General features: G+C 42.1%; 1 protein-coding gene across 10 annotated transcripts; it reads right to left on the bottom strand.

The window, feature by feature from the left end:
- Positions 1–1729: 1729 nt before the first annotated feature.
- LOC119742560 (cytochrome P450 4F4-like) lies at positions 1730–21229 on the bottom strand. Of its 10 annotated transcripts, none has more exons than XM_038218630.1 (11): positions 21050–21229; positions 20102–20225; positions 16480–16693; positions 13052–13196; positions 10738–10910; positions 9429–9553; positions 8419–8683; positions 6968–7164; positions 6251–6384; positions 4384–4531; positions 1730–3846 (listed from the first exon to the last, which is right to left on the bottom strand). In XM_038218630.1, exons 2-11 carry the CDS (start codon positions 20221–20223, stop codon positions 3666–3668), a joined length of 1704 nt encoding a protein of 567 aa, XP_038074558.1. In that variant the 5' UTR covers positions 20224–20225; positions 21050–21229; the 3' UTR covers positions 1730–3665. The 10 variants fall into 10 exon arrangements, with proteins under 10 accessions (XP_038074558.1, XP_038074555.1, XP_038074560.1 ...); XM_038218627.1 differs by having other exon boundaries at positions 21013–21229; XM_038218632.1 differs by lacking the exon at positions 20102–20225 and having other exon boundaries at positions 21050–21225.
- Positions 21230–22369: the final 1140 nt, after the last annotated feature.

The following is a 22369-nucleotide window of genomic DNA, read 5'->3' on the forward strand; positions in this document are numbered from 1 at the left end:
TGTTGGCTCTAAGAACGCTGATGAAGTATTAGAGGCATTACATTTATGAGATATTAATATTTATCTTGATATTATTATAAGATGGAATTTTTGCGCCGGGGTGATATAAATCAAATTAGGTTTTGCCCTTCACCGACGTTTTTAAACACTGTATACTCAGTGTGTTACCTCCCAAGTGAAAGTTGGAAAAACTTTCACACCCGAGTGATTTTTTTCCAACTTTCACTCGGGAGGTAACTCACCGAGTATACAGTGTTTAAAAACGTCGATGAAGGGCAAAACCTAATTTGATTTATCTTGATATTGTATTTTAGAGAAAGAAATTTGGAGTATATGTACTATATTCTTTTTAATTTTTTTATTCTAATATCCCTCATTATACTAATGTCATACTGATAGCAAGACTTAGACACAAGGTCTTGGTAGGGAATTATCTTCAAGAGTTTTCAATGGCCAGGCCCTTTCACAATCACGAGTTACATGAGAATAATTCTGGTGTATTCTGTTTCTACTGTGAATTTCAGCTCAGTAGCTGAGGCAATTTGTAATGTCTGCAAACAAGGTAATGGCATTAGTTCTTTTATTACCGGTAAAAGTGCATATTTACAGCCGAGGCAGATGAACGCTGAGGACTTGATGGAGATTTCGCTTTATGTTTCAGCTGCCAAGTAGGCTGCTCTGTTGCTGTGCTTACTGATTGTAGTTTCTGTGAAGTTGAGAGTGGTTCCATTAGTACATAAATTCAGCTTATCAGTTGAAAATTATTAGGTATCAGCACCATGAAATTAAGCCCAGAGATGTAGAATATTTTGATTCTGCTAGTAACTATATTTTCACGACATCTCAAAAAAGTTTAAGTTTTTTGTAACACTTCAAATGTTAACTTATTCATTTTCAAAATTATAAATTGTATTGATGTTACAAGTCCTTGTTTGTGTTTTAGCTGTTTATGTTTCTCATATTGTAAAACTTGTACAGTGGATAGTATCGTCACCTACAAATAAGAACAAAATAAGTGAGGAATGCCAGTAAGAAAAACGGTGTTTGGTATTTTCCCTTCAGTGTGTTGTAACAAACTGAAGTTGTTGATTGCTGATGAACACAATGACAGAGTTTGAAATGCAGGCATATAATTATGTTCTTCCATGCAAATTTTTTGTCTGGCGCCTTAAAAAAAAAAAAAAAATGAAAGCAACAGTACTAGTCCATGGGCCTGGATCCCAGATCCCAGAAATTCACTTTCCGGTCCAATCCTAGATGGCAAAATCTAGTCGCTATTTTTTTAACTGCTATACACCTCTAGTTTATATTTTGACATGATAGCCTTTGCAGCGTGGTAGCTCATTATTGGTCATCACCTCCAGCAGGCAGCAATAGTCTTCTGCTGCAGGCTGGTAAAGTCAGTTACATTAATGTGCATGCATGGACCATCTCACGTGACTGAATTTTCTTTCTTAAATTGAGTGCAAGTCCTATTTTGATCGATGAAATAAATTTCTCACCCCACCCCACCCCCCAATTCGTGGCCATGGAGGATTTTGTTTAAGGAACATTAAGTCTTAGAATCATTCCATTACCAACCGAGGCATGCACATTATGTTAATGGGCTTTACTTGGGTGCTGAAAACATAATTGTCTGCAGGCAAAAGTTTCCTTGCAAAACATTCACTGGCGTCTGTCCCGTTTTACAACTTCAACATCCCAAGTGATTAAACAATAGTAAACAACCACAGTAGTGTCACTCACAAGCACACACAAATTTAATGACATTTTCAAGAGCATCCTAGCACTTTTCATTGATTTAGAATAACATACAGTGTATTTGTATTCATAAATACAATCTGTAAAATAAATTATAGTACTTATCATGTCATACACTTTGTACACATGCACGAGTCTGTGATAACAAGGACCTGACCCCTGACCTCAAACATTTACAGCTATCCTTGCCTAAGTATCACCGCTCTACTTGTCTTGGTTCCAGCTGTCCTTAGCAGTGCAGTGTGACTGCAGCAATTGAGAGAGCGCCCTTATCACACACGCCAGCCCCAACAGTCTATACGTGCAGTTCGTCGATGAGGTCAGGTTCGTGAATGGGAACTGCACGGTACGTGGTACAAAGATACTGTCTGTCGTGAACTACCACGCTAAAAACATCAGGCACCAAGACTACATTCTACCTTGCAAGATGATTCACCAGTGATTAAAAACATTCGTTTTTCTACACATTTTAGAATGACTCCCATTCTCCAAACAGTAGCTCCCAAAAAAATGAAAACGGGAACTTTGATACGTTTGAAATATTACTGATATGATGGATACCACGCAATGCCCCGACTGTCATGGCCATGCAATTTGCTCCAATCTGTTTTTAATTCAATAACAACTTGTGAGGATCAAATGTACTCTACGAATGATTCAAACATTTTCAAATGTGCAAAGTCAAAATACAAAGGCCATTCTTAAATGAGTATTACATATTGTGTAGAAAAGTTACCTCCGTGCATAAACTAAAGACAAGTATTTTAAGGAGTATTTTCCAGCCATAATTATTATAATTATTAAGTTACATAAAGACAATGTAAAAAAGAGAGAAAGAGAAAAGCAATTATGTATAATGCACATACAGAACAAAAAATAGCAATAAAATGCATTTGATGCAGTAACACAATGTATGTCAGAAAAATATACAAGAAATTTCAATGATAGTATTTCCAAAAGATTTCTATAAGAATATAAAAAATTCTCAACATGAATGGAGTCTTTGCAAAGAAGATACATGTACTTGAATACTAGATAGTTAAATGTTAATTAAGCACTATAAATTGACGGCTAAGGAAATGAGGATGAATACTCCTACTGGTTTGTCTTTTGGAAGTCATTATGTATCCGCAGAATAAATGTCTCTTGAAGCATTTGATGCCGTCCAACCACATGCAATGAGTGCAAGGACTCCATATAACTATACGTTCAGATTGTTATTTCAGACTTGTTCAATTCGTGCACATGAGAATTCAGATGTCTGAAATAGTTTGGAGTGAGAATATTGATCTGGGTCTATGTTTGAAGAAATATGGAGTAATTTTATTGTCCGTGCAGTACATCATGTGCCGAGACCAATGTACGGAACTTATAAATGTCCATTGTACAATTGCAACTGGGAAGTAACAAAAACGGAAGTTATAAGAGGAAATTAAAAGACTGTACACATTATTTTTCAATTTTTAATGGCATAAGTGTGAAGTGAAAGTAGAGGTGAAATCAGCTTATTTGATGAAAAGCTGCACGCCTGTGACCTGTGGACATCTTAACACATCAATTATGTGTATGGTTTAAACAAGTCAACATTTAAGAGAATTGGGCTATACATATACGACTGCATACTGCACATAACCTTACACTAAATGCACACTGGACAGGCCCATAGGCAGCCTGATGGAGGGGGTGGGGGGGGGGGGCATTTTGTTCCCTTGGCTACGGGGCTGCTAGAAGATGTAGCGTTCCTTGAGCATTGTAATTGTAAATGCATATGTGAAGAACAGTCCCTGTGCAAATTGATGTACAAACATGCTACTAGATGTCCTAATCTTATTGGATGCTAGAAGGTCAATCTTATCCTGCAGTAAGTCTGTCCTAATGGACCACCACTCTCATTGAGACTTGGGCTAATGCTTGACTGTTTTTCGTGGTGTGACATACAAGTTGATGCCATGTTGTGACCTGAGTACAAGGGCATTCCTGCGCTGGATTGGTACGGACTCATTGACAGACAAGTAGAAGTTACGAAGGATCATGCTTGCAATCACCTTCATTTCACTCATTGCAAAGTGCTGGCCGATACAATTCCTGAGGGTAGGAAGCAGATGGCAAATCGATTATTCAAACCAGACTTTATGAAATGTCCATAAGCAAATCTAATGCGGGATTGACATGGTCACTTCTACTATCACAAGTTCAAACACATGACACAAGTACTCCCCTCATCGACACTGAACTAGGTATAGAGTCCATGTCTGGGACAACTATAGAGTCAGACTGCACTGTAACATGCATGCTGTATGCAAACACTGACTGCATCCAAACTGATCAAATGAAGAAGCATGGGTGCAATGCACAGTGGTGTAGTCGAGTTCCCCCTCTCTGAGCCCTACAACTATACTGATACATAGCAATTATGTCTGAGAAGTTGGGCAGAATGGGTCCAAGTATTTAGGCTTTTGGTTATTGGTAAAAATATTCAGACAAAGTGGTGTGCTAAAAATGCCCACATATTTGGAAAAACCCTTTGCAATAAAAATTTGATTTTTTTTAAAAGTCAGTCTATGTCAAAATTGTAAATAGTGAATTGAATGCTTATTTTACATGTACCAGCTGAATTCTTACCTTGGACCCGCTGAGAATGGCACGAATGCATATGGAGGAATAGACTTGGCCCTCTCAGGGGAAAACCGATCAGGATCAAAAGTCTCGGGGTCATCCCATACCTCTTTATTGTGATGCAAGCCATTGATGGTAATAGCAACAGATGTGCCTGTTATTAAACCAACATTAAGAAAAAAAAACATGAAAAAAAGTAAAACTGCTGCAAACTGCTTACTGACTGGATGGCCTGAAATATATAAATCTTAAAATTAATGTGGCCTGACGTTGCGAACTTAGCAAGTTTTTCTTCAGAGGTTCTGAAGAAGAACTTGCTAAGTTCGCAACGTCAGGCCACATTAATTGTAAGATTCAACATTAAGAAAGTTAGTCTTTTTGCCCTTTGGCTAGAACTGAAATATCCCAAAAGCCACAGCTTGCCAGCATCTCCCTGCTCCAACCTTAAAATTATTACTTAACGTGAAAAATTGAAAAAGCTTTCAAATCCAATCATACAAATATACAGCTTTCTGAAAAGTTACCATTTGATGCGTGGTGTTATATGAAATTTAAATATTAGGATAAAAAGTCACAGAATTGCCTTATTACAAAAGATATTTAAGAAAGCAGAATGGAACACTGAAAAAAATTGTGTCACTAAAGGATATCTATGAACACTAACTTGTCATACATGATAGACTTGGCCAAAATCTGGGTTTCCCTTGGTCGTGCAGTAAATGCCTACATACACTTGCACTGTACTGTCAAGATGAGCTGAGTATATAATGCCCACCCTTGCGTGTCAGTTCCAGGCCATCATGTTATAAATGTTCATGCACATGTTTAATATTTGCATGTGAGTTCAGCAACTCAGACTTGGTCATTCTGCTAGACATCCATACACAGTCTATGAGCTAATCTACTATTATACGGTACACCTACTTTTGAATGTTTTCAAACTGCTGTGCGTATACGCAACGCATGGCGCAAATAATGGAATCAGCTTACGTTAATAATATCTTAAACCCCCTTTGGTTAGTATATTATTTATCTTAAATCACAATTTCAATTGGACACAAGTTTTATTAAAATTGTTACCCCTAAAAAAATGTTTGTTTCAAATAAGTACAACTTTTATGTGTTCCACTCTTCCATCACAACTGAGGTAGTCATTTTGGCACCTGGTTTTTACATGCAAAATGCAAGGGTCATTGTGTTTTTGTTTAAAGGCAGAGGTAAAGGTTCAATGTCTATAGAAATAACAGACAGAACTTAGATAACCATAATTCAGGTTTTTTAAAATCATTTCTATGAAGTTGCTTTCAGACATGTAACGTCCGTAACACTATAGTGTAACCTTCATAACAAAAATAAATGTTTCGACATCAAAGTAGCTTTTTGTGAAATACCATTGGTGTTTTTATGGAGTGAAGCTATACCTACCACAACATAGTAATTTCATTAAATTCTCGCAAGAAACTTCCCAAACTCCTATCAATGTGTATTGAAAATCGATCAAAATCTATGTCAGAATACGTACGGTCATTTACAGTGCTTATATCTCATGAATTAATTCAGCTAACATACACTGTACATTAACCATGTCATGCCATGTACCACATATGCAATTTACTTACACTGCAAGTATTGTATTTTGTTGTTTCAAATTGCTCAGTAGTCCGTGAATGTAATGTCTATGTAATGATGGAATTGCCCTGTTGCAACATATTATGAATAGTAATGATGTTGAATATGCATTGATAAACAAATATGCTGGGGGGGGGGGTTCCAGTGACAGATCGACCAAGTCAGACTTTGTAACTTTCGATGTTACATGCATGCACATGTTCTGTAAGTTCACAGAAACTACAAAGTAACACCAGCTACACACCTTTGGGTACACTTCTACCATCAGGGAAGGCCAGAGGTTGGGTCAAAGTTCGCATGATATTGACGACAGGAGCATGAAAGCGCAGATTCTCCTTCAAACACTGGGTCATGTAGGGTAGATTGTTGAGATCCTCCCTGCAAATGATAACCAAATAACAAGTGCATTTGTCAAAACATGAGTAATTAACCAACAATATATTACAGGAAAAACTCACATCCCTTTTATAGATATTGAAAAAACGGTACTAATTTTGTCTTTTGCAAATGGGCAACAAAAACTCAACACTTTTTACTTTTTTAAAGGATATACACAATTGAACTGGATTGTTATCATTTGTGAAGTTTCTGAATACATTTCTCTTTGAGTGGTATAATAGAGGAGCAATTATTCACAGGATGACATCTAAAGTAAATTGACTACAAACTTCAAAAGTTGCTACATATAATAAAATTAATGCATGCAATGGAATTTCAAATTGGCACTGAAGGCAACACCCACGTGCCATCTTTTGTCGACAGGATTAAAAGAAATCTGCTCAATGCATACAATGATTAGCACTGAGAGACTTGGTTTCAGTGCTCATTTAGGATTTGTCTATTTGTCTATTGATTTGAACTGGGACCTTGGTGTCATAATGCTCCATCAGGATACAGACAATAAACAAGCAATAGTCTGGTAATAAAGCAAATTGAAACAGCATTGTCAGTGAAAACCGACCATTCCAGCGTATCCTCTGTCCTATCTGCCAGAAGGTTATCTATCTCCTGCCTACACTTCTGCTGAAATTCAGGAAACCTTGCCATGTTGTATAGGAACCAGGATATGCCCGATGCTGTTGTGTCATGCCCCTCAAACATGAATGTGTCCACTTCATCGCAAATCTCTTGGTCCGTCAATCCCTTGCCATCTGTGTCCTATATAAGATGGGAAAATTTCAGGGCAATACCTAGTTCCCATTGAAATTAAAAGGGGTGTAATTGTATCATTTAATTAAAAAAACACCGGATGGCCCTCATGTCACACCCTTATTCAGTGTTATGACAAGTCATTGAATTTGAAACTTGAGTGGAGATACGTCATTTTAAAGCAGTGACTCTAGTCACGTTGAGTAGTATTCTCGCAGTGATTTGAGACAAGTTAGTTAGCAAATTTACAAAACCATGGAGTCCTTGAAGAAAGTACTGAAGGGCAGTCCGTTGCTCAGGACGAAAATCTTCAATCTGTAACTTATCGGCTGCAGTATTTAGACTTCCATTCACTTCTGGCTGAACGAGAGCCCGGGAAACCTTCATTTTGTTCAGTACAATACATGATGTACGTACATATACACCTACATTGCTTGCAACGCGTATTCAGGTCAAAGTTTACGGGCTTTGATGAGATATCGTGTTAAATATGCGCATAAGAATTTCTGGGCCGAATTGGGCCGAAAATGTAAAGAAACATATAAGGAATTCGCTACGGTTGCATCAAGGCTGTCTTTCGCCTGGACTGGGGAATGGTTACTGTATGTACTGTTTATACGGATATGTGTGTGGGACGTATGTGCAGGCAAGCAGGGGGATCGTTGAGGCTAGTATGCGCGGCGCTGTGTGTCATGGCAATTGGCAAGTGCAGTACAACAGGTAAAGGACAAATTTAAGCTATACTGTAGCGGTCGCTCGTTCAGGGTAGGCTAGGCTTCCATTGAAAATATGTAAGAAAACTGCATTTTCTACCAAAAGATACTGTTCAAAATTGAAATAAAAATGAGCTGGATCACACCCAGATCAGAACCCAATACCGCTCACTGTTACACTTGCCATCAATCCCCCTTAGATCCTCCAGCCTAGCCAGATTAGATCCCCTTGCAGGATCCAGTGTAAACACCATCTAACCGATTAGTGCTGATAAGCATCTTAATCTTTTGAAAAGGACAACGCCAGTGGCCCAAAAGGTCACTTTCTTAGATTGCTCTTAAGAGGAGTGTGCCTGTCTTGCTAACCATTTTAGTACATTCTATGATGCTAGAAAATGTGCTCATCACAACAGAAGTAGCAATGTGAAAATATCTGTAACAAGAGGTGGACTAAAATGGCTCCCTGCCAAAAAATGGACATGTAAAAACTATCTGCATCTCAGAATAAATTTTGAGGAAATTCTGCTTCCCTACTCATCCAGAATCTTACCTTAGCACACAGAAGGATATCTAAGAAGTCCACATACTTCCTCTGTCTTGTTTTACCACTGGCTTCTTCCTCAGCTAGAGCTTGCTTACGCTGCTTGATGATATCACGTGCATAATTATGAACAGTCTCAATGGCTCGATGGTAGTGCCGGCCACTAGGACTCAAGTTGTATATGATATCGGAGTGGAAAGGAAGAAAGCGGAAACGCGCTCCAACCAACATGGCAATTTCATAGATGCCTTTGATGTACGGGTGATCCTCAACACTGAAATAGGGATAAATGTGTGTGAATGAAAATTCTCACATAGGAAATGAACAGCGTCCAATAAGAATTTTGGAGAAGAGGAAGACATGTATATTATGAACATCATGGAAACCACACAAATGTTGCATCATGGTCCCTTGGTGAAACAAGCAGGTAATGACCTAACAAAGAGGTAACGTATTCTTATGTTTACCTTCTGGTATAAATAGGAATGGGAGAGTAAAGACATTTAGAAACTTTTCAATAAATACTCTTTCCTGTTTAAACAAGCAAACTGTCCCATCAGATATGTTTGTAATTGATGGCCTGACAATAGCTCAAACATGTGCCTTTTTTTACAATTTTTGGTTTTCAAGCAACACATGTATATAATTGATGACTTCATTCCTGTTGGTATTCCATGGGAGTGGAATAAGTCCCAACTCACTAGAATCAGGAACCTAACGAGGGCATATATGTGTATGTGAATGTAGTAATCTGTAACCAATGGAAACCAGTTTTAAACTTTTTGGGCATTTGCTGGGTAAAGAAATGTAATAAATAATTATATAAATACATATCTCAATAAAGAACCAAAGAAGTAGCATACACGATTTACATGCTGAAGCACAAAGAGCACGGTGATTTTGGTTCTTGTAAGTTCACAGACCTTTGGACGAAAAGCATACAGTCACATTTTATACATATATTTGTAATTAATGTGTAAGTGAAATGTGTGTAACAGGTCATCAAATAATGGTCTTACATTTGGCAGTTGCTCTGGACACTGAAGATGCATTTGAGCAGACTATCCAGCATCAGGAGGCTGACATGACTGAACATTTCCATAGATTGCTTCCCTTCTCTTTCACAAGCACCTTGCCACTTTTTCTGTGCATAAACCAGGGACAGAAAAAAAGGGTTGTATTTTACTAACTATCTACAGGTGTATGGATTTCATATTCCTAAATACCTGAGACAGTTTATCTATTCCTATTGGTTGAGAGCCTAACATATGGGTGGTTAGCCTATCGGCCTCAAATACGATCATGCTGTTCGTGCTGCCCAGGATCGGGCTGGATGGCTGAGACGAATTGCAAGCATTAGATAAAACAATTAGTCACAACGTCTGGAGTCGAGTATGACGCCAGTAGCGTCAACTAGTAGTAGTTTTAAGACAGTTCAGTATTTCAATTGCGCATGTGCACAATGATATGGGTCACGAGTCATTCAGGATAATCAAACGCTCATCGAAGGCGCATGAACATGCACAGACCCAGGTGTATGACGTACATTTGCGTAACATCGCGTATCCTTACTTCAGCAATTAGGCCTACGTGTTACTGGGTATGGTAACACTCACTCAAGGCATTGTCTGGAAATTGGGCTAATGTTAGTTGGAATTGGCGTGGTAACTAGTATGCCTAGAAACTTCACCACACTATCAAGCCTGCATTTACGCAATATCAAGTGTGGACGCTTGAGAACATGCTTCAATACATTTGATATCCCAATCAATATGTCGGAAACAAGCCAGATGCACGTGCTGTGCATTCACAGTACATGTACTTAGCTGCATTTCTTCTGCACTGCATAAACAGTATGGCTTGCTCAGGAGAGGATCATCTTTAAAATGATTAGTAATTATATTGTTGAAATAAATAAGTGATTTGTGGTAATGTTTGTAGTGGCCTGAGTCACAAAAGTTCGAGTCCAAGTCTGAATCGATCCGCAGGGTCAAGTCTGAGTCCGAGTCATTTGTTATCGTGACTCGAGTTTGAGCTCGAGGCCTGGAAAAATGGAACTCAAGTCGGACTCGAGTCTGAGTCACGAGTAATGCAAGTCTGCCACCAAGTGTCTCAAAAGTCTCCCATTAGACTTGCATACTCCACGCCAGTTTGCTCATGCAATGTGTCCCGCACACAGAGTGGGACATCAAACACGAGAGGTCATCAAGCCTCATCTTCTGTTCATGCATAGAGTCCATAAAGCTAAAAGAATTTTGATTTTTTTTTTACAGCTTCAGCACAGATTTTCCATGAAATATAGGGTATAGTTATAAATGATGTACTTACAACAAGGATACTTGCAGACTCTTGAAAGATGCCAACATATGGCTTGAGGATGTCAAAATGAAAGCCAGGAGTCAGCAATCGTCTGTTCCGTGCCCACTTCTTCCCACTAGACAGCAGCAGCCCATCACCGATCCACGGCCTCACAAAACGATACGTGTTCTCTGACTTGGGCTCTAGATATATACAAATACCACACAGTGAGGATTAGGCCAACACCTGTTGTGTTCATTGAGATAAATCAATTCCAAAGGAGCATTCTTGAGGAGTCAGTTTGCAGGACTAAAGAAGTTGCAGGACAAAATCTGCCAATAATCTGATTGCATTTCCTTCTGATAACAGAGCCTTCCCATATTTCATTGAGACTGTTAATAGTAAGCACAGCAAAAGGCACACTTACCTCAAGACGAACATTTGCTCTAACTTGTGACATACATTTGTAATGTAACAAACAAAATGCCCATGTACATCTATGCACATCGACGCCATGAAATGGTGCTTAAGATGCTTACTATAGCAGTTTCTGCTACAATTGTACGTGTATATTGTGCACAACTTCTCTGATAACTGTTCCAGCGCGGTTCTTGATCCAATCCAATATTTTAGGGGGCTAGACCTTTCCCACTTGACGTCACCTTTCTTAAGATTTATTTTTTTAGCTGTTTCGGCAAAATAAACAGCCTTTGTTTTCGTTAAAGGGTTTTTTTTGGGGGGGGGGATTTCTTTTTTCCGAAACAGCCTTTGTATTTATTAAGATTTCCTTTCCCTTTTTTCCTTTTTTTAGCCATTTCCCATAGCATTTTTACACTTTTTATCGTGCATGGCACTTTGGGCACAAAAATCAATCCGATTGCCTTTATACTTGGCACACAATTAGACTAGCACATGCATGTATGCCAATCATTGATGTCATCATGACATCATCACGTGTCACGTGACTTATCACAATAAACATGTATATTTTGAAGGTCTAAATCTCCAGAACGACAGGTCGGATTGGGTTGAAAATTGGTATGTACCTAGTCCGGTATGTCTTATAGGTAAAAAAATAGAGGTAATGCTATGATGACCTCATCATGTGATTTTATATGAATTACTCAATTTTTGGACCTTTAAGTCATATCTCATGAACGGAATGTGGTAAAATCAAAATTCTTTTTGTACTACCTTTGTAAAGCCTCAGTCACACATTTACGGTTTAGAGCTACGGATCTCCACGGTTTGAAATTCGTGATAAACCGTGGGAGTACCGTATTCATCCTTAGTACATCCGTGGTTATCCATCATCTTCCTCGGGTATTCGTGGAGGGGCTACAGAAGTTTTAAACTGTTCAAAACATCATGATAATCAATCTGTGGTGCAACCGAGGGACATCCATCGGACAACCGTACTGATTCATAGTGTTTATCGTGGCTATTTGTACGGTCGGTACATATTCTTGGACATTCGAAGCTCACTCGTGGTAGAAATCTCTACGAATTTGCTGCGAATGTCCTAAAAATGAGCGTGTGTTTCAGTGAAATTTGCATGAAATTCGTGCCCTAATAGGGATATGCCCGGATGTACTAGGGTTCTGCTGTGGTTGTACCACGAATATCCACGCTCTGTTCGTAGGAGAACCTTGGTCATCCGTGGCCCAATCACAGACAACCGTTGTGTTAACATCATTATTCTTAGTAAAAGTCTTCTCAAAAATCATTCCATATTTTTGACAAACCATGGTGTATTCGTAGAGAAACCTTAGGACAGTCATGGCTATCCGTCCTGCATTCTTAGAAAGTCAATTTCTCCACGAATCTCGACGGTTCATCGCGATCAATTGATTCTTGGTAAACCGTGGATATTCGTAGCTCCAAACCGTAAATTTGTGACTGGGGCTTTAGGTAATAGATATACCGATACAGTTGCCTTGATAATTTTTTTTTATTATTTTAAGAACTTACTATGTTAGTTTTCATTATTGTCAATGATTTGACTTTTAAACCTTTATTAGCCTTGAACAAGCTGGAAAAAAGTAGTGGATATGATACAATTTTGTGACTTTTGTTTGTTCTTAAAGTGTTATCCTCCAATCCAATGACAAAGATCTACTTGGATGTTATATAAAACAAATAATGAATCTTCTTGCATTTGCTGAAAGATGGAATGTTCCATTCAAGTCGGCTTCGCCTCGTTGAATGGAATTAACATTCAATCTTTCAACTCATGAAAATATTCTCACCATTACACTCATAAACATTCATTATTTGTATACCATTGTGAAACATTAGTACAACAGTATAAATTATGCAGTGAAATAGCTTAAAGTAACATTACCTGAAGTTTTGAGAATTGTCTTGACAGTGTCTGGGTGAAACACTGTGACAAATGGCAAGAAAGGCCCCACCCAAATGATGGAGACATAAACACCTGCATCCACACACTTTCTGACCCATGCGTATGCTTTCTCATCCGATGTCATCTGAAAGGAAAAGGTTGAAATTGTAAATCAATAAACACATTTACTTCCATGAAAACAGAATGATCAAGTAAAGTACACATATATGCACATGTACATTGTATGTATCGGCTCGGGTCATTATCGGCAACCAGGCCCCGTCTTTTAAAACTGCTCTCCCAAACTATTATTCCCATTCATCTTTTTGGTTAGAAATGTGCAAACTTTTCAAAATTAATCCACAATTTAGAAACATTGACAACATTTTGAGGATGTTTTGTTCACGAATCCATGTTCTGGGGCCAACTAGAATGGAGTGTGAGATTGCATTAAACAACAACCCAAGATGACACCCTCAAAGAAGCAACTTTAGAGGAGTTTTAAATATCAAAGTAACCTTTTTTCTTACCATTGTTTTCAGGCATACTTTTACCAAGAAACAAGGATGAAAATAAGACAAAATTAACCAAATCGTTTGACGCTTTCGTGATATGCTAAGCTACCTGGCAGAGTGCATAGCCATATGATTTTGTGAGCAACTTTGTTAAACTTTAACATGAAAACGGTATCGTAAAAATGATAAATTTTCATGCTCATGTACGTACCCAGGGCCTACTTATACCGACGTACAAGGCAACTAACATTTGTCAATACGTCTTGATGTGTTGTTTTGGAGGAAGGTCCAATACGAATATCACTAAGCCGCGATTGTCCCCCACAGGACCAGCCATAACTGTTTCAGATACTTGATACTTGATACTTCTGCAGAAGATGTTAAATACATATCTTCTCTCTGAACGTCCATCCTTCCAGCAGGATACAGATGGAAGCTGGACTGAGGTAACCAGTTACTGGGTAAATGCTGATTATAGACTCGGTGGGAGAGGCCCTTCCGGCAGCTGGTGGAAGTATGGCCAAAGGGGATGTCAAGCTCTAGAAGGTGGAGGCCTTATTATTCTCTGTGAATTTCCAAAAGCTACTTGGTTGCTAGCATCGTGCTGTGTTGCCCAGCAACTTGACATCCATCAGGTAGAGTGGGAGTGGGGAGGGCACTGCAGCGGAAGCTGCAAGACAGTCAGCTCGCTCAATGACGATGACTCCAGCATGAAGGTCCAGAATACATGGGTGAGTGGGTGGTGTTCTCGAAAGGTCAGCCAGTTCAAGGGCAGGTAGCCAGAACTGACTCTGCTCAGTACGGCCATGGAATCAGTAGCGATAATGACAGTCTTCGGACACAATGGACCGATCCAGTAAGCACCGCCCCATGGTGTTCTGACCAATCACAGCCGTGATTTATGTCCGACGTGCGTGCACTAAAGTCCGACGTGCGTGCACTAAAGTCTGACATGCGTGCACGCGCGTATGATGCGCGCGGAAGGAAAATGCAGCGTGGCATTGGAGAGGAGCACCTGTTAATTTGCCCACGTGCGCACTGGGCGGAGCTTACTGGATCGGTCCTTTCCAATTGTGTGAGCCGTAGCATGGCCTGTTGGATGGCTTCAAACTTCATTCATGTGCTGCTTTTGTAGATGGTATGGCAGCCAGAGCCCTCAGCAACTGTTGAGCCATTGAAACGAACTATAAAGTATCTCCATCCAGCATGATTGCTGTCCGGTCAAAGGATCCATCTGTGGCTACAACCACAGCTTCATTGCCACCCAGCTCCCGTAAGGTTGCAGCATGGGGCTTGTGCAGCCCCCTCAGGCCAGTCTCTGCACTTCCTGTTGAACTTGACAATAACCTGTGGTTTCTCACCATGCTCTTCCTGTGACACCCAGGCTGGTGATTGGGTAATGAAGTGCTGACCTACGAAGTCATGGTGGCCGCACCAGCTGCAGTGACCCATGAGTTCCCGATTAGACGTTGGCAGGATTCTGCTCTGGGGCCCATGGTCTGAGTTCACGGCGCAAAGTGGCTTGCACAGTGGTATTGACGAATTCCTTCTTGACTATGCCATCAAGGGCATGCTTGCTGTCCTGAAGAACCTTGGACACAATGGTCACTTGCTCTAGAGTCTGATGTCCAGCAATGCTTGGGACACCCACCAGATGGCGCAACGCTGAAATAGGGTTGATCTGCTGCAACCAGTGATGATTCGAAGGGCAATGTTCTGTAGTCTCTCTAACCTAGTCATCTGGTTCTGACTGATGTGGACTATTGGAAAGGCAGTCAATGACTGATTGGACGAGGCTTTTGTAGAGCACAACCAGATGTCATTCTTCAGCTTTTCTACCAGATGCAGCTCTCCCCTTGTTGCATTTCATTGGCTCAAAATCTTGCTGACAAGCTCAGTGAAGCTGGCGGTCGAAAATACTCTGAGATTTCAGGATATCATCTCGTAATGGTCCGAAGTCTGCACTCTGCACGGTTCAATCTGGAAAGGGGTAGGGTATAGATGCTGAAGAGGACTGGTAACAATGGGATCCCTGCGGAAGGCCTGTATTGATTTCAACCCAGTCAGACCGCCAGGTGCGGTACTTCATCATGCAGCGTCTCTTGCTCAGGGCAGCCATAACCCAACGTACAAAAGTGGCGAACATTCCAAGGTGCACCATTCCATCAGATTGGGCGTTAGACCAAGTTGTATGCGTCCTCAAGATCCAATGCAACCAGCAGTGTGTTTTGAAAGCTTTTGAAGCCCTCCCAGATATCTGCTGCCACTGAAACAGAATTGGTCCGGGTTTCCCAGCCAGGACGATAGGCGCCCATCCTGTTGGGAAGCCAGTGATCGATTTACTTGGTTATCTGTTGTGCAATGATCTCCTCTGGATTCTTGCCGCTGATGTTCTGCATTACAACGATGCGGTATCCTTTGAGTGTATGGTTCTTACCAGGTTTGGGTACAGGTCCAAGGAAGGCGTCCGTCCAGACCGGTGGACATGGTGGAATGACGCCAGTCCTCCAGCTCTTTCAGTACAATGTCCCAACCTACTGGGCAATGATCCAGTCATGGTAGTGACTTAAGGTAGAATGCCTAGATTTTGTCAGGACCAGGTGCGCCACCCTTGCTCAAGTTGATGGCTTTCTGTACCTCCTTTGTGGTGAATGGTGCATGAGGTGCCCCCTCCATGCAGAGCTCCCAGTTGCTTTAGCAGAACTGTTTCAGGTAATGGTCTAGTGCCTCACATTTGGCAACATGAACATTTTATAATTTGGCCTGATTATGTCTTGCAGTCTCTCTGCACAAAGTCTGGTGTCAATCACAAATGCCCCTGTAGGTTAACTGGTGAAAATGCAAAAAAAATAGCTTGTTCACTGATGTGCTGCTACGTGAGATACCAGCACTGATGCTGAGTCGTGTCCGTACCTTGTGTAAATGACCCAAGAGCCAATGTTTGTCTGGAGCGACAGGGAAGGCCTTCAACTGCTTCTCCATTTGCCATTTATGTAGGAGTAACCCGACAACAGCTACAACTGTTGAGGTGACAGCCAATGTGACTGCTGTGATGCCGAACATCACCAGGCTAGAGGTACTGAAGACTACCATTTCAACAAGTTGTTGAATGCCAAATGAAGAATATCTGCGTCAAGAAAATCATTTAGTATACGTCATTTGTTAATGCAAACAATTGTTCATGTTTATTACTAAACCTTGAAGAGTAACCTGGGAACAGCATCAAAGTAGTAAAAGGTGCTATTTTTAGCAATTAAGTGCATGGTATAGCAAAAAATACATTAAAATAAAGTCGAGTATTGAGAGATGAATTATTTCCCCTAGAGCTGGAATCTGTGTGCTTTGTTTTTCCCCCTTATCTTTTTTCATTTAAGAGAACACTTGTGTCAAAAAAACATGTCTGTGGTTGTGGGCCCATTACTCCATCCTACAATAGCACTTAACTTGTCACATCGCCGTATTATGCCCCTTCCCAACATGCCCAATAAACATGCAGGTGAGGTCATGCTCCATCCGTTCCCTCCTGCTGCATTTCATCCGGGGTGCAGGTCAACTCGGTCCCAAACCAAATCGGTCCAAGTCAACTCGATCCCAAGCCAACTCAGTCCCAAGTCAACTTGGTCCCAGTCAACTCGGTCCCAGATCAACAAAGGGCGGATAATTTTAAGGTCTTTTCTCTTGTATTGTTCAATATCCCCTAACGTGGCACACTTTGATTTTTGGCCTCTAGTGCAATATCTAGAGCAAAAAAAATTCTCAATTTGACAGTATGTGAAATTTCAGTAAGCTCTAAATATACCCGTTCATAAATCTTGAGTTTACCTACATGTACCCGTTACAAAGTTAATACATATCTTTTGACATGATTTTCCAATTTTATTTTTAGATGCACAATGAACACTTTTTATATGCGCCCAAAAATAAGTAAATAATTTTTTGACAAACTTGCAGTGGAGATAATAGAATTTGTCAACTTTATAAAGAAAATCTTAAATGTTGACTTGGGATTTTCCCAGATTTGTTCAAGTGCGCCACATTTGGGAACACTAACAGCTTTTTTGAGAAGAGGGTGCCAGCAAACTCCTTGCCCTCCATCGTGCAGGAGCCCTCTGCCCCTCTCTACTTTAGGTTACGTCCGTCTTGCTAATCTTGCCCCAGATTCTTCAATCAACTGAAGATTTACAAGCCTGGCATCCCGCTCCTCCCCATAGTGTCGTCTAGAGGGTCACCCACCTACGAGGCAGCCCAATTCCTGACCAGGTTCCTCTGCCTTCTGGTGGGACTCACACCTTGTGACAACTCCACCTCTAGCCTGTTTGTGGACATCACCAGAAGCCTCACCATCCACCTGACAGACTTCACGGTCAGCTTTGACATTGTTTCCTTGTTCACCAACGACCCCACTGATGAAGCCTGCCATCTGGTGAAAGAGAGACTAGATGACCGCAGCACCCTGTCTCCTGTCCAAATCCATGACCTGCTTTACACGTATTTCTTTCAGCTACTTTTAATTTCAAGGCAAGTTCTTCGAACAGAGTGACAGCACGGGATCCCCTATATCCTAGAAAACATCTTCATAGAAGAGTTTGAGTCTTCATATCCCTCCTCACCGCAGACATTCGGCCCAGCCTCTGGCTATCCTACGTTGATGACACCTTCCTTGTCTGACCCAACGGACAGGACACCCTCACTGAGTCCCTCCACTATGTCAACGGACAACATCCCACCATCAAGTTCAGCATGGAACAAGAAAGCCGGCCAGCTCTCCTTCCTTGATGGCAACCCCTCAAGGAACACAAACGGCTCCCTTCACCACCGTGTCTACTGTTAACCTACTCACACTGACCGCTACCTTCACCAACGATCTTTCCATCACCCCTGCATATAATCATCAATAAAAACCACACCCTATAGTATGTTGGGCATATGAGATATGAGACCAAGACAACATCCAACAAGAACTCCAGCAAATCAAGACTCTTCATCTCAAGTGCAGGGTTTCCTTTACCCAAAGTCAAACCCCACAACCCTCAGTATGTCTTCCCAACTTAGGCCCTGCCTCCCATTAGCCTTTAGTCAAGGCGTGTGTGTCTAGCCGGACGCATGGCAACCAAGATTCTGGCATGAAAAAAGACCAGTACGAGTGGCGAAGCCACAAGCGCCTTTACCATCTCGTGGAGCTTATCATTTATTCATTTTTTCAAGTACATGTAATATGAACCATACATGTATGCGGATATATATGTACCAATCATCACGAACAAGCCATTTTTTGAGGTGATGCCATGCTCTCGCGCATACCCTCGATCGTGCAGTGAACGTGTTCTTAAAAACAAGACGCACACGCATTCACAACATGTAATGCATTATGCATAACAATTTCTCTACCAAAGCGGTAGATAAATGTAAAGAACAACATAAGCGTTTTCCACAAGATGGTCTTTTTTTGTGCCATCATCCGGGGCGCCACATGTCCGGGTATAGCCATGCGGGCCTTGACTAAAGGCTAGCCTCCCATCAGCTCCAGCACATCTTGTGAAGCCCACATCAAAGTTTTTCACTCTGCCCCCAACAAGCTTCAAGGCATTCTCCACACACACAAAGACAAGCCTGATTCCAGCAACTGCCCAAGAGTCTACGTATCCCCTGTGAGTGCGGTTAAGGGGAGACTGGCAAAAACCTCCCTACCAGACTGAAGGAGCACTGGGCGCACGGACTGCAAAGAGAATATGATAAGTCAGCCATCGTCAACCATGCCCATGCCACAGACCACCTCAACAACTGGAAGGCAGCAAAAATCATTGCACCTGTCAAGAATTGGCAACCATGACGAATGAGAGAGGCCATCAAGATCCATTATAAGCACCACACCCAGGCCCGTCACCAGCCCTGAGCATCAAGGGCGGCCATAGTACCAACTAGGGGGGCCCACTACCATACAATAATACATATGTATGGCTTTTGCCTTGGGGGGGGGGGGGGCACCAGGCCCCCTTCCCCCTTGGTGACAGGCCTGACCACACCGTTCCCCAAGACATCTCAACAGAGACGCAAACCCTGAAACAAGAAGGCCAGACCAAGTTGACTAGGGACTGAGTTGACTTGGGACAGAGTTGACCTTGGACCGAGTTAACTTGGGACCGAGTTGTAGACTGAGTTGATTTAATTGGGACTCGCAACCTTTGTTTTAACTATAGTTGGGATTTCCCAACAACCGATTTCCCAACTACTAGGGACCGCGGCCAAACTATAATTGGCCATGATGGATTCATTGCCATGGTTAGGGCATACCAATCAACAACATATTTATTTTTGCTGAATAGCCTACTGACGGATCTGTAATGCAGAAGTGTTATTGCTTGTGGCACAAAGGGCACTAGGCTGCCGAACGTGCCATTGTATCACACCACCACCACCAACTACATGTAGTGTTTCATTGGGCGCTGTACAAAAAGAAGAGTGTCCGATCTTTCCCTATATATCTTAATACGATATTTTATGGGTGCGTTCGAGTAGCTCGATTGACTCAGCTTACTCTGTTGCTGTTCGATTAGCTCTGACGTCATTCTCGGGGCTCACCCGGGTACAGTCTACAGACCCTGCTCGTAGAATCAGTGGTGGAAATACGTCACACGCATCATCGCATGCATTGTTCATTTCTGGAAATGGACAAATATGGCAGCTGGACTAGGTAATTATTTATTGAATTCATTGCAACTTTAGCCCTAACTCCCTGGGGGGTATGCAAAATCGTATTCAAATTGGAGGATTCAGAACTGTTAGGGTTAGAGGCTAAATTCCAGCCCAACTTTTTGAGTTAAAGTTGCAATTGACTGCAAAGCAGTTAAATCTAAAATTAAGACCCAATCAGAAACGGGCATTTTGTCAGTGGCTATGGCTGCGGCTAGGGACATCACATGAGGATCGTGATGGCCCGCAGTTGAGCGTTCGATTAGCCTGGTTGTAGTGGCTAACCTGCTGTCTTCTTTACCCGAGTCAATTTGGGTTATCGTGAGCTACTCGAACGCACCCAATATTTATCAACCATCTGTCCTCTGCAACCTCGACCCAATATATATTGCAGTAACTATAGGCCTGCATGTAGTAAGACTAAGAGGGTCAGACAACTCGACCATTGAGACAACTATAAACTCGGGACAGCTCGACCGTTGAGAAAACTCCATGTCAATATCATATACGTCAAAGTTCACTTGTAAAATGTCTTCATTTAACTACCGTGACTACATGATCATCATACATAAGGTACAGTGTTGCTTTTCCACAAAGTCGACTTGTCTCAACCATGGAGGAATAAAAACACAACAGTCGTCGGTCGAGTTGTCCCGGCCGCGGTCGGTGATCATGTTGTCTTGGAATGGGTATAGTTGTCTCAAAGGTCGAGCTGTCGTCCTGAGTCGAGTTGTCTCAACGGTCAAGTTGTCTGACATTGAAATGTTGAATTAGCTCTATGGTTGTGTTTTACAGCTCCAGTTGACAACGAAATAAGTAGATCCTGGTCGCGAAGTTGTGCAAAAAAAAAAATTGCATCCCGGTCCGGGTGCAAAGTGTATTTTCTGACGTCTGCGCGCTTGCTACTGCTAGCCTAGCCTAGAGGGTACCGGTCAACTCGGTCCGTGACCAACTCGGTCCGAGTCGACTCGGTCCGTGATCGACTCGGTCCGTGACCGACTCGGTCCATGACCAACTCGGTCCGTGACCAACTCGGTCCTTAACCAGCTCGGTCCCGATGGGAAAATGTGCGAAAAACGACTGCATTTTCTTGAAACAAAGCAAGGCAGTCTCGAGCGCGTTTTTTTGTCAGATCTCCGTACGTACTTTATAGTTTCTGTTGCCTCAATTTCTAGGTATAGCATGTGGACGGCTCGGGCCTGGGATTGCTTGTGGAGCTTAACCCTAAAGGGGCCGGGTTATTTTGACCATCTCTCAGCCGGGGGGGGGGGCGGATTCCGCCCCCCCCCCTAAGATCGCGGCCATCGAGTGACGAAAAATTTTGAAACTCGGCACATGCATAGAGCAACTCTTCCTAAACATACCCAAGATATTTCATGACTATAGGTCAAAGGGTTTTGGAATTATGGCTAATTAATTATTCATATGTACGAATGTCAATTCTGCTCTGTGTACACGACGTATATGCGAAAATTCAGTTTTCGCGGCAACCCGTGGTCCGATTTTTATGTTTTTGGTATCAAAAGATGCGCAAAGCTCGAGGCTAAAAAGTCATAAAAGCTCGGGTCGCGAAAAAAAAAATGTGTAGAGGCTATCACGGAAAATGTTGAGGGGGGCGGATTCCGCCCCCCCCCCCCCCCGGCCCCTAGGAGCTTTGAAATAAAAGTTTCACGCACGACACACGTGTACGTGTGGTGGTTGTACATGTAGGCTGCGCTGCCGCGGCATGCCGGGTTGCATGCCGGCCCTTCGGTCACCCGAACGACCCGGCGCGTGGCGGGCCTTATTATTCGGACTTTGTGAAGAAAACGGTGCACGGCTGGTGCCAGTGCCGCGCCTGGCCGCACATCCCGGAACCGGCCATCAGCACGGTGCACGGTCGGTGCCCGGGCAGTGCCGCGCCTGGCCGCACATCCCCACCGGCCGTCGCCACGGTGCACGGTACAGCCGGCCATCGGCACTGCCTTTGGCAGTGCCGCGCCTGACCGCACAGCCCCACCGCGCCGGCCGTCGCCTTGATATGCACGGACGAGTTTGTGTGTAACGAAAGCAGCGTGTCCGGCACTAGTACGCTATACATTTCAAGTCATATCAGTTCAAGGACGGGGATGGG

This window comes from Patiria miniata, unplaced genomic scaffold, assembly GCF_015706575.1.
Source record: "Patiria miniata isolate m_02_andy unplaced genomic scaffold, ASM1570657v1 HiC_scaffold_6, whole genome shotgun sequence".
Taxonomy (NCBI): Eukaryota; Metazoa; Echinodermata; class Asteroidea; order Valvatida; family Asterinidae; genus Patiria; species Patiria miniata.